Source organism: Anolis carolinensis, chromosome 2 (genome assembly GCF_035594765.1).
Source record: "Anolis carolinensis isolate JA03-04 chromosome 2, rAnoCar3.1.pri, whole genome shotgun sequence".
NCBI classification, from domain to species: domain Eukaryota; kingdom Metazoa; phylum Chordata; class Lepidosauria; order Squamata; family Dactyloidae; genus Anolis; species Anolis carolinensis.
In genome coordinates this window covers 32,020,552-32,036,725 of record NC_085842.1, presented here as the reverse complement: position 1 = coordinate 32,036,725, position 16,174 = coordinate 32,020,552, and the positions used below count along the sequence as shown (strand labels likewise).

Here is a 16,174-nt window from a genome sequence, read left to right as displayed (position 1 = left end):
ATATCACCGGCAGAAAGGAGCGAAAAGAGACCACAGACCCTCCAAAGTGGAGGGAAAAGCAGCAGCCATTGCCCTCTGCTGGCTCCACAAGAATTCCCTTCCTGGCCGCAGGATTTTTCACAACTGGGAGGAATTGGGGGAGTTATGGGAGCTGCCATCCACAAATAATCATCCACCCTATCATCCAGTGCAGGAGGTTGGAAAGTTATTTTCTCATAATTCCCAAATCAGTGGGCTTTATGGCTAAGGGAAGTATGGGACTCGGTTGCTGTGAATTTTTCGGGCTGTATGGCCATGTTCCAGTAGTATTCTCTCGTCTGACATTTGGCCTGCATCTGTGGCTGGCACTTCAGAGACTCTGTTGGCAGTGAAGCAAGTGAGCGTAGATCAGGCCTGGGCAAACTTGGACCCTCCAGGTGTTTTGGACTTCAACTCCACACGGGGCCGGGCTGTGGCGCAGGCTGTTGAGCAACCAGCTGCAGCCAGCTGCAATGAATCACTCTGACCAGGTGGTCATGAGTTTGAGGCCAGCTCGGAGCCCCGTGTTTGTCTTGTCTTTGTTCTATGTTAAGGCATTGAATGTTTGCCTTATATGTGTAATGTGATCCACCCTGAGTCCCCTTCGGGGTGAGAAGGGCGGAATATAAATACTGTAAATAAATAAATAAATAAATTCCTAACAGCCGGTAGAACCCGTGTCTGCTTAAAGCAGTGGTTCTCAACCTTCCTAATAGCCCGACCCCTTAATACCATTCCTCAGGTTGTAGTGACCCCCAAACATAAAATTATTTTCGTTGCTACAGTAGCATCTCACTTATCCAAGCTAAGCAGGCCAGCAGAACCTTGGATAAGCGGATATGTAGAATAATAAGGAGGGATTAAGGAAAAGCCTATTAAACATCAAATTAGGTTATGGTTTTACAAATTAAGCACCAAAACATCATGTTATACAACAAATCTTACAGTAAAAGTAGTTCAATACGCAGTAATGTTATGTAGTAATTACTGTATTTACAAATTTAGCACCAAAATATCACGATATATTGAAAACTTTGACTACAAAAATGCATTGGATAATCCAGAAGCTTGGATAAGCAAGGCTTGGATAAGTGAGACTCTACTGTACTCCCTAACTCTAATTTTGGTACTGTTATGAATCATAATGTAAATATCTGATGTGCAGGATGTATTTTCATTCACTGGACCAAATTTGGCACAAATACTCGATATGCAGTCACCTGAAGGACCTAGAGATTCATAAAGAGGACATTTTTAATTAAATCCATGAGTAATTAAGTCTGCAAAGGTCAAAGCTGCAAATATGGGGGAGGGAGGACAGTAGTGCTCTAAATGTTATTTAACTGCATTTCCCAACTGTTGTGACTCAACAAGTGGCAGAGGATTTTTCTGATGTTTCAGAGGATGCTGAGATTGATAGGTTTCAAAGTGAGGAGTCTCCGAGTGATCAGAGAGAATTGCAGGCAAATGAGGCCAATGTTTGGGACTCCTGTGCTCCTTCCCAGGCAACAGAAATGAAGGTTTCAGTTTCCTTGTGAAATGGCCTTCAACCAATGAGGAGTTTTCCCGAGAAGCCAGATTAGGTCCGAGAACAGAGGGAATGAAATATAGACTAATTAGATGTTCTGAGAGAATCTTTAAGAAGACCTTGAAGCCCAGGTGAATTAGTCATGATCTCATGGCTATTTGGTTAGGCTTTGAATTAAGTGGTATTGGCTTTATGCCTCTCAGATGAGACAATATTGCCATAGGGATGGCTTTCTTGTCTCAGCTCTCAAGTTCATGATTCAAGTGTCTTGTTCTGGTTCATGCCTTTGATCCTTGAAGAGTCTGCCTTAGAAAAAGTTCCTGTTTTCGTGCTTATGGATTTATGTTTGAATAACTGCTGTCGATTTTGGGTCTCTTCACTCCTTGTGCTTCATTTTTCCCCAGACTGTAATTCTCAAAGCAAGGAAATGTGAGTGTATAGTACAGTAGAGTCTTGCTTATCAACCTTCACTTATTCAACGTTCTGTATTATCCAGTGTAGTCTGTCTTTTAGTAATCAATGTTTTTGTAGTCAATGTTTTCAATACATTGTGATGTTTTGGTTCTAAATTCATAAATACAGTAATTACTACATAACATTACTGTGTACTGAACTGCTTTTTCTGTCAATTTGTTGGAAAACATGATGTTTTGGTGCTTAATTTGTAAAATCATTACATAATTTGACATTTAATAGGGTTTTCCTTAATCCCTCCTTATTATTCAACGTTTTCGCTTATCCAACGTTCTGCCGACCCGTTTATGTTGGTTAAGCAAGACTCTACTATATTTATAAGCCACGATGGAAGCTTTTTTGGCTAAGGGCCAGGTAGAAATGCTCTAAATCAGAGCTCTCCAAACAATGTGTCATGACACAATAGTGTGTCAGCTGCAGTGTGTAAGTGTGTAACGAGAAATCTCTGAATCTATATGAAATAAGCAATCAATCATATATTTTAAAAAATATAAATGAAAGATTTTCATGAAGTATGTTGTGTCATTCTACAGTGTGAATCAGGCATGGGCAAACTTGGGCCTACCGGCTGTTAAGAATTGTGAAAGTTGAAGTCCAAAACACCTGGAGGGCCCAAGTTTGCCCAGGCCTGGTTTAATCTCTGGTTTGCTAGTAAAACTGTATGACTCTGTTGTGCAATGATATATGTCTAAAAAGTGAGTCACCAACATGTAATGTTTGGAAAGCTCTGATCTAGAGAAATGCCAAATTATTAATTAATAATAATTAATTAAGCCAAATTATTCTTACCCCAGCAATTAAATGTTAGTGTCTAGAAGCTGGAATTCATTCGTTAAATTCATCTCAAATAAGAACCCCCCCCCCCTCCATTTTTAAAGCTTTACAATATATCATAGGCTGGGTGAAATATTAAACTTGGGAAAATGCCAAGATATTTCCTCCTGACTCCCAGGCACTTATATCTATGAGATTATTCAGGTTATAAAGGAGAGCTTTAAACGCAGGATTACCTATTGCTAGAAGAAGAAAAAAACTGAAAAGAGGGGTGGAGGAAAGCACTCAACACAGAGCAAGATTTTATTGTATTTATTTTTTTAATTTCCCCTAGTCTATTTAATTCACAAACACATACAAATTCCTGCTCACTTTCAGCATGGCTGGATCAGAAAGGCAAGTAATTTTTCAGGACCATCTACCACCAAATTCTTGTTAATCCACCAGAGGTTTTATTTTACAAAGCAACCGCTTTTTGTTTATTTTTTTTCACAGTAGTTGCAACTGATGTGCTATTCCTACATGAGAGGATATAGCTACCTTAAGGTAAACAATTCTAAAATCTAACATAATTTGAGGTGTTCTGTCTCCATCCTGAAGATGCTCAGTATCTGTCTAGCTCAGGCATGGGCAAACTTTGCCCTTCCAGGGGTTTTGGACTTCAACTCCCACAGTTCCTAACAGCCTTAGACCCTGTCCTTTTCACTTAAGTTGCTGAGGGGAAAAGGCCTGAAGCTAATAGGAATTGTGGGAGTTGAAGTCCAAAATACTTGGAGGGCTGATGTTTGCCCATGCCTGGTCTAGCTGCACTCCTGGAAGAAGATGGGAACATAGGGTGCATCTGCACTGTATAATTAATGCAATTTCACACCACTTTAACTGGCATGTCTCAATGCTATAGAAGCCAGGGATTTGTAGTTTGGTGAGCCACAGCACTCTTTGGAGGAGAAGGCTAAAGACCTTGTAAAACTATAACTCCCAGGACTCCACTGAAGTGTTTGAGTTCCCTGGGTCAATTCGCCTGCCTCCTTTGGGAAACACTGGGAAGATCCTCCTGACGGTAAGAGCTTTTCAGCAGTGGAATATGTTGCCTGGGAGAGGGGAGTCTCCTTCTCTGGAGGTTTTTAAACAGAGGCTGAATGGCCATCTGTTGGGAGTGCTTTGATTCTGCCCCTGCCTGGCAGAATGGGGTTAGACTGGATGGCCCTTGGGGTCTCTTCCAACTCTAGGTTTCTATGAAAATGTCGAAACCGTATTTCTCACATATGTGGGCAGTTTGGTACAAACTTATAGTACTAACCATACCACAAAAAAGGTGGGAAGAGAAGCATGAAGTGCTATACGGAAAGAAAACAGGGGTGGTGCACCTATTCTCTAAATAAGAACGATGTGAAATGTGTGCAAGGGTTCAGTGAAGCCAGGTCTCAAACAATCAGAGCACCGAGGCTTTCTAAACCTTAAGGAAGGCCTTATTTTCACTGATCCCTTAATGCAGTTTCAAAACAGTATTTGGTTTCACTGTGTAGATGATTTCATAAGAAATCTTGGAACCAGTTTGAAGCCCGGAGGGTGATTACACAAAGCACAGAGCACTGATGCACATTAAGAGCTTTCTTTTGGAAGGTATTATGGGCATTTGTTGTCTGGATGTCACAATTGAAGCTAGCTTCGAACTGAATTAAATGGTCAGTGTAGATCAGTGGTTCCCAACCTTTGGGCCTCCAGGTGTTTTGGACTTCAGCTCCACACTTCCTAACAGCTGGTAAGGAAGTTCCAGACATGGGAACCAGGGGCAGCTAACGACTCTGAACAAAGGATGCCCCCAGGCAGGAAGAAGCCAGGAGATGAAGCTATTCAATGCTAATTAAGGTGTTTAACTACAACATTCACACTGGCCTCCAACTGACTAGAGTTCTTCTCTCACCCTGGACTTTGCACAGATATATATGCCTTCCTTGCTTAGTTTCTCCATACCTCAAAACCCCTGAGGATGCCTGCCATAGATGTGGGCGAAACGTCAGGAGAGAATACTTCTAGAACATGGCCGTACAGCCCGGAAAACATACAACAACCCAGCTGGTAAGCTGGCTGGGATTTCTGGGAGTTGGAGTCCAAAACACCTAGAAGCCCAAAGATTGGGAACCACTAGTGTAGATGGAGCCGAAGACACAATCATTTGCCAGCCGGTTCCGATCTCCTTGTTCCCTGTAGGTTTAACACCAGTCATCACAACAGTGGGATTGGTATGGGGAGAGCACATTAACATGCCGGTATTCTTGGTGTAGTACTTTGGGGATGTGGCTTCAAAGATGAAAACACACACTTCCATATTTTTCATTACACCTCTGTTTGGGCAGTTTCACCCGTTTAAGACTCTCTTATGAAAGCAAGATTTTTAAAACATAAAATGACCAGAATGGTTTTGCAGACTTTTCCTGCCTTCTTCCAGTTATTTTGCCCCATCTCTTGAGCATTACATTTGCCAGATGCTAAGCGTTGAGACATAGTATAATAGTTAAGTGCTTTTAGTGAGTGGGATTCCCCTTTACAAGAAGATAAGGAATGAAATTGCTTCCGTTGTTCCAGTGCGGTTGTACACAGGGGATGTGAGAAGAGATCCCAAGCCTTGAGCTGCAGGAACCGTCCAGCTCCACATAACATCTGGCCCCTTCCTACTAAGCCATTCTGCCCTACTCCACTATCTACTCTACCCACTTAAATCTATTACCTCCCCCATGGCCAAATCCAAAGTCCATTTCAAAGCAGCGAGTGATTCACTAAACTCCTTCAACTAGGCAGGTTCCAGCTAATTGTAATCTTTGCCATAAGTATGTTGAATAATCCAAAGAATAATCATACATCACTATAAGAATTAGTTATGGAAATTAAGCTTCTTGAAGTAACTTTTTAAAGCACAAAATCTGGATCTTCAAAGCCTATTTTCCTTCTTTTTCTCAGCTACCTAGGAGTTTCCTCAGACACACATATAACCCTGTTCTGCAGCCCTCTGCTCTGGGCTCTTCCACACAGCCATATAATTGAGAAGATCACAGAAGAAAATCCAACAATATCTGCTTTGAAGTGGGTTATCTGAGTCTACACTGCCGTATATCCCAGTTTAAAGCAGATAATGTGGAATTTTATTCAGCTGTGTAGAAGAGGCATCATTTACAAGAACTCCTAGGCAAGGCAGCCATGGAGACAAAAGGTAAAGGTAAAGGATTAGGGTTTACCTTTACCTTTATCTTACCTAGGCAAGGCAGCCATGGAGACAAGGCCCCTTGAAATACTCCACAGCCAACCTGGATCCCAAAAGAGGAGATCAACCAAGCAGGGAAAAAGATGTGCAAGGCCAGGAAGATGCAGTTGTGAGAAAACTGTTGTGTTTGACAGAATGTTGTTTCCATCCAAAGGTGCCTAATGAAAAAGTTAAGACAAAACTTGAGATTTCACTTGTCATTATACTACTCTGTATGTATACCATAGAATCATAGAGTTGGAAGAGACCTCATGGGCCATCCAGTCCAACTCCCTGCCGAGAAACCAAAAATTGCACCTTAGTGACTGAAATCAAATATTGGGCGATTTTTAAAAAGAATAGCCCACTGTGGACTTTGGATTAGGCCAGGATACACCTGGGGAATTTTTGTCAGGACCATGACTACTTGCCAACCAAAGACAGGGTGTAAACTCCCGCCCCTACCGCCACCCCCAATTGCTTCCTCTCTCTTTAGCATGGTTCAATTTCCTTACATTGCGGGGAAGCTGGTATTAGGATAGTGTCCCCTGGCCGGTGGGTACGGAGATGCTGGTAAAGTTGTGATGTGCCACGGAAGTGGCATCCACACTGTGGACAGGGATACAGCCTCTCACCCTCGTGAACACACTGGTGTTTGAGCAGAGCCGAGGCATCGGCAAAGGGCATGCCACAGTCCCGACAAGCGCGGGCAGAGGGTGAGTCATTGTCTGGGTCAAGATGGTGGGTGTGCTGATGACGCTGGAAGTGCAAGGTGCTGTTGAAGCTCTTGCCACAGTCTGGGCAGACGTGTGGTTGGCCACCCGCGTGGGTGCGTTGGTGCCGGTAAAGGTGGGAGGTGCGCCCAAAGCACTTCCCACAGTCCCCACAGGAATAGGGCCTTTCACCCGTGTGGATGCGCCGATGTCGCTCCCAATGGGAGCTCCAAGTGAAGCTGAGCCCACACTCCCCACAGTGGTAGGGCTTGTCGGCAGACATGTGGAGCCGGCGGTGTTGAGCCAGCTGGCCCCGAGAGCTGAAGCTCTGCCCACACTCCCCGCAGCCGTACGGCTTGTCGGCCGTGCCATGGAGACGCCGGTGGCGGGCCAGTTGGGACTGACCCCCAAAGCTTTGCCCGCACTCAGAACATTGGTGACTCTGGTCACCTCCAATCAAATGCAAACGCTGGTGTTTCACCAAAGCCAAACCGTCAGCAAAAGCTTTCCCACAGAGGGTGCACTTGTACGGTTTGCGGCCCCGGTGGGTGCGCTGATGCTGGTCAAAATGCAAAGTGGTGCTGAAGCTGCGCCCACAGTAGGTGCAGATGTAGGCACGGGTGACATTGGCTGCAGCGCTGGTCCCGTGTGTGCGCTGGTGTCGGTAAAGGTGGGAGCTGCGGCTAAAGCTCTTGCCGCACTCATTGCATGGGTAGGGCTTCTCGCCAGTATGGATCCTCAAGTGTCGGGCAAAGTGCGAACTCCACGAGAAGCTCTTGCCACAGTCGGCACACTGGAAAGGCAGGCGTCCGGTGTGAAGCCGCTGGTGGGTCACCAGCTCTGTGTTGCGACGGAAACACTGGCCACATTCGGCACACTGGTAGGGCAATCCGCGACTGGGCAAGAGTGACGGAGCGGGAGTTACAGGCGTGGCACCGGCATTGGCATGTGCCCGCTGGTGCCTGTAAAGGTTGGAGCTGACATTAAAGCTCTTGCCACACTCTCCACAGCGGAAGGGCCGCTCCCCAGTGTGTGTGCGGCGATGCTTGCTGTAGTGCGAGCTGCAGCTGAACACCTTCCCACAATCCTCACACTCATAGCCCTTCTGCAGAACCATGATCGGTGGACCGTCTCCTGTCAGGACCTTGCCACCACCGACCTGCTGCACTACCCTCCAGCGCAGGCTCTTACAGTTCCCTGGGACCATGCTGGCATCCAGCTCTACCACCTTGGGATGGTCTTGTTGCTGAACATCTTCCTCCTCACTCTCCTCCTCCTCCTCACTGCCCAATCCCTCACCTGCTGAAAGAGACACAAAGAATGATAAACTCTTATGAACCTTTTAATCAAATGAATAACTCATGGGTGGTAGGCCACCTACTCTTTGACACTTCCCCACAGGGTCATTGTATTGTTGATGTTGTGTGCCTTACGTTTTCTGTGCCTTGTGTCGTGTGCCTAAGGTAATAATATCAAATGTCTCTTGGTGAGATCTGTTCAGAGAGGCTTGCCATTACCTCTTTCTGAAGCTTTTTTTTTCGTGTCAGGAGCAACCGGAGTTCAGGGTGAGTGAGAGATTCACAAACGTTTCACAAATCTGGTGCAGAATAATAATTGACTTCACAGTCTTACATCTCAATGGAAGTCCCATTGACTTCAGTCACAGCTAAGTGTGAATTAAGAATTTCAATTGCAAGTCAAAAATAAGAAAATTGCATAAGCTTCAGTTGGGTTGTTACCACCAATGCGGGAAGAGTCTTCTAACCTGAAAATGAGAACAGAGAGTCCTCTACTTTAAATATCATTCTGGAGTGAGAGAATTGGCCGTCTACAAGGATGTTGCCCAGGGGACGCCCGGATGTTTTGATGTTTTACCATCCTTGTGGAAGGCTTCTCTCATGTCCCTGCATGGAGCTGGAGCTGATAGAGGGAGCTCATCCGCGCTCTCCCCGGGTGAAGCTGAGAGTGTGTGACTTACCAGTTTCCAAGGCTGAGTAGAGACTGATTGGTCTCCCAGAACCCTGATTCAACACTCAAAGCAAGACCCCACTCAGCATCCAGGCACAAACGCATTCAAGCACACTCACAGGTATATTTGCAAAGAATACTAGATTTGTGGGTGTACAACAGGGTTATCAGGAGTGGAATGTCAGCCGCTCTCCTCCTTATGTCAGAACTTCCAGAACCTCACATACATATACACTGCATGGTACACAGAGCAAGGGAGTCGGGCTGTGCTGCAGCTGGTTAATAGCCAGCTACAATAAATCACTACTGACCAAGAGGTCGTGAGTTCGAACCAGCCCGGATCGGATTGAGTGCCTGATCAATTAAAAAAATAGCCTAGCTCATTGTTGACCTAAGCAACCCAAAAGGTAGTTGCATCTATAAAGTAAGAAATTTAGGTACCGCTTATGCAGGGAGGCTCATTTAACTAATTTAGGACACTGTAAAAATTGTCCAGCAGCATGCAGAAGAATGAGGAAGTATTCCATCAAGGACTCGGTGTCACAGTGGATGATGAAGCAGCAGCTCCCCCCTGTGGCCGGAATCGAGCATACCCTCATGAAGCCGGGAGCTGGAAAATGTTAAATTGCCTCTGTGTCTTTGTCTCTGTCTCTATGTCGTATGTCTAATGGCATTGAATGTTTGTCATGTATATGTACATTGTGATCCACCCTGAGTTCCCTTCAGGGTGAGAAGGACGTAACATAAATACTGTAAATAAATAAATAAATAAATCTGCTAAGTGGGAGGGGTTTCAGGGAATAAGGCAAAAAAAAATTCTGGTTCTGCATTTTTCTCTGCAGCAGAACTTGTCCATTTAGTGGGGTCCCTGACTGTCAAAGTAGCCTTTTTGAGGGACTGCTGTAGTTATAATGGCAAACAGAAATGCTGCTACTATTAGACTTGACTCAATTTGGATTGCATAAATATAGGAGGGAGGTAAAATGGGATCCAGATCTGAGCTTGGAAAATTTTTGAACTACAAATTCTCAAAATGTCCCCAAATTAGATGGGAGCCGCTTTAGAAAAACCACTGTTATTTATGAACTCTGCAGAAAACACCCTAGGGATGAGGACCTCTCCTCCTTTGGGCAAGACTAAGGACAAAGAAGAAGAACTTGGGGATTGTATTGAAGGAAAAGACAGTAATTCACGGTCCATGGGTTGTCCTTACATAAATTGCCTCTTCTTTTGTTTTCCTTATTCCCTGGTTCCGGTATACAAGGCTCCTCTTCATCTTCTATCAAGAAAATTTCACTGGGTTGGGAATTTGGAGGCCCTGCTTGAAGAAGAAAAACAACATTATAAGACTTCACCTTTTCCTGGTCCCTTTTTAGCCAGTATTTGGAAAGTTATACAGTAGAGTCTCATTTATCCAAGCTAAACAGGCCGGCAGAACCTTGGATAAGCAAATATCTTGGATAATAAGGAGGGATTAAGGAAAAGCCTAAAACATCATATTAGGTTATGATTTTACAAATTAAGCACCAAAACATGTTATACAACAAATTTGACAGAAAAGGTAGTTCAATACGCAGTAATGTTTATGTTGTAATTACTGTATTTATGGATTTAGCACCAAAATATCATGATATATTGAAAACATTGACTACAAAAATGCCTTGGATAATCCAGAACCTTGGATAAGTGAGACTCTACTGTATTTTAGATCACATCTCTGAGAATCTTCCCCTAACCAACCTGGACAATGACCATGGTGGCTAGGGGATTGTGAAAGTAGTAATCCAAAAAAGTAACTTTTCCAAACTATGACTTCGCAGCCTGCTTCTTAAATATACCTTCTGATGATGATAACATACTAGAATCTACAAAACTGATGGAAAATTGATACTGCTCCTCAGAAGATATGGCCAAGGTCCTGCATTGGGAGATTTACCTCTGGCAAATAGCTGCACCCTCTCCGAGTACAATGCCTGAAAACCCACCTTTAACAGCCCTCCCCATCATTAACCTCGAGCCTTGAGGAGAGGCAGTTAAGAAGTAAAACTTAGTGCTAGTAATAGTACTAGTAGTATTTGTCCAGCACTTGAACCACTACAGCACACTTGAACTGGATGATCGTTGTGTTCGCTTCCAACTCTATGATTCTACGATTTCATGCATTACTCTGGAACCCCGAAGGGGTGAAAGGCAATGTTTAAATAAATAGGAAAGAAAACAATCAAACTGTACTCTATAACTTCACTTTTCCTTATTCCCAGTTGATTCTGTTCACATACAAACCACCACTATATGCATTGTTCATGGAGACAGAATAAGAGAGACAGGAGCAATTATGCTAATACGGTTTTGATATCAATTAATGTGATGATAAGATGTATCCACCATTGGGTTCCAGGGGACCTGAGAAGGTCAACCAACAATGAGAAGTTGACAACTCGTGTCCCAACAGAGTAAATATAATTCCTGGATAAACAATGCAACCTCTTTTTTAATCTGGGAGGTTGTTATGGGGTGGAGTGAGCTTGGACTACTTACTCAGTGCCACTAGACTTTCACAGTTTTCCTGGTGAGCTTCCTTGTAAACAGGTTTCTGATCAGCATCCACAATCAGCCATTCATCCTCCATGATCTACTCTTAGGTCCCTGGTTCCTGAAAGAAGAGAGTTTACTGGCATCACAAACCCTTACATTCCTACTCTCTTTGCATCACCCTACTCATATAGAGAACAGTCTAACAGAAACATGCTGGCAGGAAAGAATCAATCTAAGTTAAGATGTCTTACCAAACGAATTTGTATTTCAGTTTGTATGTTACTATGTTGTATTGGGCAACTGGCCAAGAGATTGGCCTTGAGGTACGTCTGGGTAAAATGTTACATAATTATCTGTGAAAGATATGCATCTCTGGAGTCAAAACATCATATCAGGCCCTTGAACCTAAACTATAAATCCTCATTACCCCGCTCATAATCACTAATGGGAAATTATATGTCTCAATTTACCAGAACATACACTGAGTATCCTAGCCATCCTAACTGTAACTATGGAAGAGAAACCAAATACTTTAAATGCCCCTATTCTATTGTGGTGGACTAGATGACAGGATTTTTGAAGCCAAATAACACATAGAAGCCCATATTTAGTGAATGGTGTATATCAGGGGTCCCCAAACTAGGGCCCGTTGGCCAGATCCAGCCCTCCTATGTCATTTACTGTGCCTGCCTCCCACCCTAAACTTTAGTCTTTGTGTCTCCTTAAGTCTGAAACGACTTGAAGGCACACAACAATCCCAATTAACTTGACTAACTCATCAGCTAAAAACAAAAGCCCACACTTCCCATTGAAATACTGCTAAGTTTATGTTGGTTAAAATTGTTTTTCATTTTAAATATTGTATTGATTTTGTGGTTGTTGATTTTTGTTTTGTTTTTGTTTTTTGCACTACAAATAAGATGTGTAGTTTGCGTGGGAATTCATTCATGGTTTTTTTTTTTTCAATCTATAGTCCAGTCCCGCAACAGTCTGAGGGACTGTGAAGCGTCCTTCGGCTTAAAAGTTTGAGGACCCTTGTTGTATGTGAATGATAACTGATAATAAGGAATACACATTGCCTGTGTGAACCAGTCCTTAAACCTTCCTACAAGTAGAAGCTCAACCACTTTCTTTTAATGTCATGAGCAACAAACTGAAGGGAACACACAGGAATTGAATACCAGATCAAAATGGCATTGTCATAAAAGACACGCTTGCATTGTGTCTTTCATGACAATCCTGCAAAAAGCCTGAACTGTTGGACAACAGGGAAGCTCAATACAAAAACTGTCCTTCACCTATAGAAACACACACTTTCCCTTTGGTTCAAATCCACTCCTACTGAGTGACCTTGAACAAGTCACATACTTTTAGCCTCAAAAACCTTGTCATGGGTTCACCTTGGGAAATAATTTGGAGGCACAGAACAACAAAACTATCTGTATACTCATGGATTTCCCTTCCAACTCAGTATGAATTGTGACTTCCTATTTCTATGCATGGTTGTGAAAGCTGACAGAAAGAAAATGAACTTATTTGAAGTGTGGTGCTGGATGAGAGTGCTACAGATAACACAGGTGGCTAAAAAGGTGAATGAATTAGTCAAACTTAATTCATCAGTTCATCAAACCTGAACTCTCCCTAGACGCCAAGATGGCTAAATTGACGTTATTGTGCTTCGAACAAATCATGAGATGATGTGGATAATGTAAAGTGGGAGTAAGAGCCTGTGCAAAGGTTGATTGAGTCAATGAAGGATGTCAAGGCCCTGAGTTTCCCAACCTGAGCAGGAGAGTGGATGACCAGGGAATCTGGATATCTTTCATTCATTGGGTCGGCATAAGTCCAAGTCAATATGAAAGCAAATAACAAGACAAAAGAATTGGGAGGTGGGCTACTCTTATTCCCATTTCACAGATGGGCAGAAAGTGGGGCCAAGGGATAGAGATATGGCGATTTCTAGCAAAGACAAATCCTTTTAAACATGGGTCAGTTCCCATCTAACACATATAGTAGAGCTGTCCAAATTTTGAGTTGTGACATGTTAGTGTGTTGGCTGTAGTATGTTGACGTCTCATGCAAATGTAATGAGTCTATGTGAAATAAACAATAAATCGTATATTTTGAATATATAAATAAAAGATTTTCATGAGATTATTGTATCCCCAGAATGGCTTCTGCCCCTCCAGAGGAACAGTGGACATGATCTTCACTGCATGACAGCTCCAAGAAAAATGCAGGGAACAAAACCAACATCTGTACATGGCATTCATTGACCTCGCAAACGCATTCAACACAGTGAATTGCAGTGCTCTCTGGACCATCCTCCAAAACATCAGGTGCCCTGACAAATTTGTGAACATTCTGCAACTCCTATACGGTGACATGATGGCAACAATCTTGGACAGCAATAACTCTCAAAGTGATCCATTTAAGGTGGAATCAGGTGTCAAACAGGGATGTGTTATTGTCCCTACCTTATTTTCCATCTCCATTGCTATGATACTTCATCTTGTTGATGGGAAGCTTCCCATTGGAGTGGAAATCATCTATCGGACAGATGGCATGCTATTTAACCTCAGCAGACTGAAAGCCAAAACCAAGGTCGCAACAACATGTTATAGAACCCCAATATACTGATGACAACGTCGTCTGTGCACATTCAGAAGAAGGCCTACAAGCCACTCTAAACACCTTTGCAGAAGCATATGAGAAGCTCGGCCTCTCATTGAACATCGAGAAAACCAAAGTGCTCTTCCAGCAGGCACCAGCCAATCCCTCTGCAATACCAGAAATACAGCTTAATGGTGTAACATTAGAAAACGTTGACCATTTCTACTATCTTGACAGCAACCTCTCCACAAAAGTCAACACTGACACTGAAATCCAACACCGCCTGAGCTCTGTGAGGGCAGCATTTCTCCGAATGAAACAGAGAGTGTTTGAGGATCGGGACATCTGTAGGGAGACCAAGGTGTTTGTTTATAAAGCTATTGTCCTCCCAACCCTGCTCTACGCCTGTGAAACATGGACCATCTACAGACGTCACACTCAACTCCTGGAATGATTCCATCAGCGTTGCCTCTGAAAAATCCTGCAAATCTCTTGGGAAGACAGGCGGACAAATGTCAGCGTGCTGGAAGAAGCAAAGATCACCAGCACTGAAGTGAAGCTTCTATGCCATCAACTCCACTGAACTGGCCACGTTGTCTGAATGCCCAATCACCATCTCCCAAAGCAGTTACTCTACTCCCAACTCAAGAACGGAGAACAGAATGTTGGTGGACAGGAAAAGAGATTTAAAGATGGGCTTAAAACTTCCCTTTAAAGCTCTGGCATAGACACTGAGAACTGGGGAGCCCTGGCCCTTGAGTACTCTAACTGGAGGTCAGCTGTGACCAGTAGTGCTGTGGAATTTGAAGAGGCACGAATGAAGGGTGAAAGGGAGAAACGTGCCATGAGGAAGGAGTATCAAGCCAACCCTGATCGGGACTGCCTTCTTCCTGGAAACCGATGTCCTTGCTATGGAAGAACATGTGGGTCAGAAATAGGGCTCTACTGTCACCTATGTATCCACCACCAAAACACTACACTTGAAAGGCCATCATACTCGGACAACGAGGGATCACCTAAGTAGTAAGTAAGTAAACTAAGTATTATTACAATTTTTGTATGTGTATGTTTGTTTTACAAGGGATCGTTTTCACCTTTGTTAGTAAACCTGAATTACTGTGTTGCTAATCAATGCATGTCTAAAAAGTGTGTCACTGATGTGAAATGTTGGGAAAGCTCTGACATATACAATACCATTGTCCTTCTTCTTTACAAAGAAATGTTAAAAGCTGAGCCTTGAGGATCAATAAGACCTCAGACTGAATCGGAATCCTTAGGAATTTGACCCAAACCTCTCTTTTCAGCAGACCTTCCAAGTCCAAACCAAGGCAGGAACAAGGCTGAAAACTGGACAAAGGAGCTTCGGAAGGATTGCCCTTGAGGGCAAATTGTGGTGTGTGTGGTTTTCCTGGCAGGTTTTCTAAACATGGGCTTTCGGAAACCTTGCAAGGTCTATGTATGGGAAACTTTTGAAATACAATAGAGTCTCACTTATCCAAGCCTCGCTTATCCAAGTTTCTGGATTATCCAAGCCATTTTTGCAGTCAATGTTTTCAATATATCATGATATTTTGGTGCTAAATTTGTAAATACAGTAATTACAACATAACATTACTGCGTATTGAACTACTTTTTCTGTCAAGTTTGTTGTATAACATGATGTTTTGGTGCTTAATTTGTAAAATCATAACCTAATTTGATGTTTAATAGGCTTTTCCTTAATCTCTCCTTATTATCCAAGATATTCGCTTATCCAAGATTCTTCTGGGCCCGTTTAGCTTGGATGAGTGAGACTCTACTGTACAACCTCAATTCCCCTTTGGGGACTGGCTGGCCCATTGTTCAAAGTAAGCCCCTCCAACAAGGATTTTTTCCAAAGAGCAACCTTTCAGAATTCACCCACCTCCCTTCCCATCACTTCCCCAACCCAGTCCCCCCATTTCCCTGGAAATATCATGCTGGGGAGATGGAAAGGTTGTGTGCCTCCTCCACTCTCCGGCCCATTCAGCCCCATGCAGTTTACCTGGTTCCTCCTGGGCTGCACAACACCAACAAGGGAGCCAGATCTGTGGGAAGAAGCAGAAGCAGAAGGCGCTCCAGGATCCCGACCCCAAGAAAGGGAACAATGAGAAAGTCTCTTGTGTCTGGCTCAGGGTCTCTTCCCCTCCCGGTGAATGCAAAGGCCGATGGGGGGCACCTTTGGGGCTGGGATGGGGAGGAGAAAGGGAGCGAGGCAGGCCAGGAAGGGGGGCAGACCCACCTGGGGCACCCTCGCCAGCCACCCCGCCCTCTTCCCTCTCCCTCCGGCTGGCT

At 43.7% G+C, this 16,174-nt stretch overlaps 1 protein-coding gene across 4 annotated transcripts; it reads right to left on the bottom strand.

Annotated features, from left to right (window-relative positions):
- Window positions 1–3,091: 3,091 nt before the first annotated feature.
- On the bottom strand, window positions 3,092–16,150 carry LOC103278021 (zinc finger protein 436). Of its 4 annotated transcripts, none has more exons than XM_016991777.2 (4): window positions 15,885–16,150; window positions 11,252–11,366; window positions 9,927–10,031; window positions 3,092–8,047 (listed from the first exon to the last, which is right to left on the bottom strand). In XM_016991777.2, exons 2-4 carry the CDS (start codon window positions 11,340–11,342, stop codon window positions 6,525–6,527), a joined length of 1,719 nt encoding a protein of 572 aa, XP_016847266.2. In that variant the 5' UTR covers window positions 11,343–11,366; window positions 15,885–16,150; the 3' UTR covers window positions 3,092–6,524. The 4 variants fall into 4 exon arrangements, with proteins under 4 accessions (XP_016847266.2, XP_016847264.2, XP_016847265.2 ...); XM_016991775.2 differs by having other exon boundaries at window positions 9,927–10,034; window positions 15,885–16,149; XM_016991776.2 differs by having other exon boundaries at window positions 3,092–8,044; window positions 9,927–10,034; window positions 15,885–16,149.
- Between the last annotated feature and the right edge of the window lie 24 nt (window positions 16,151–16,174).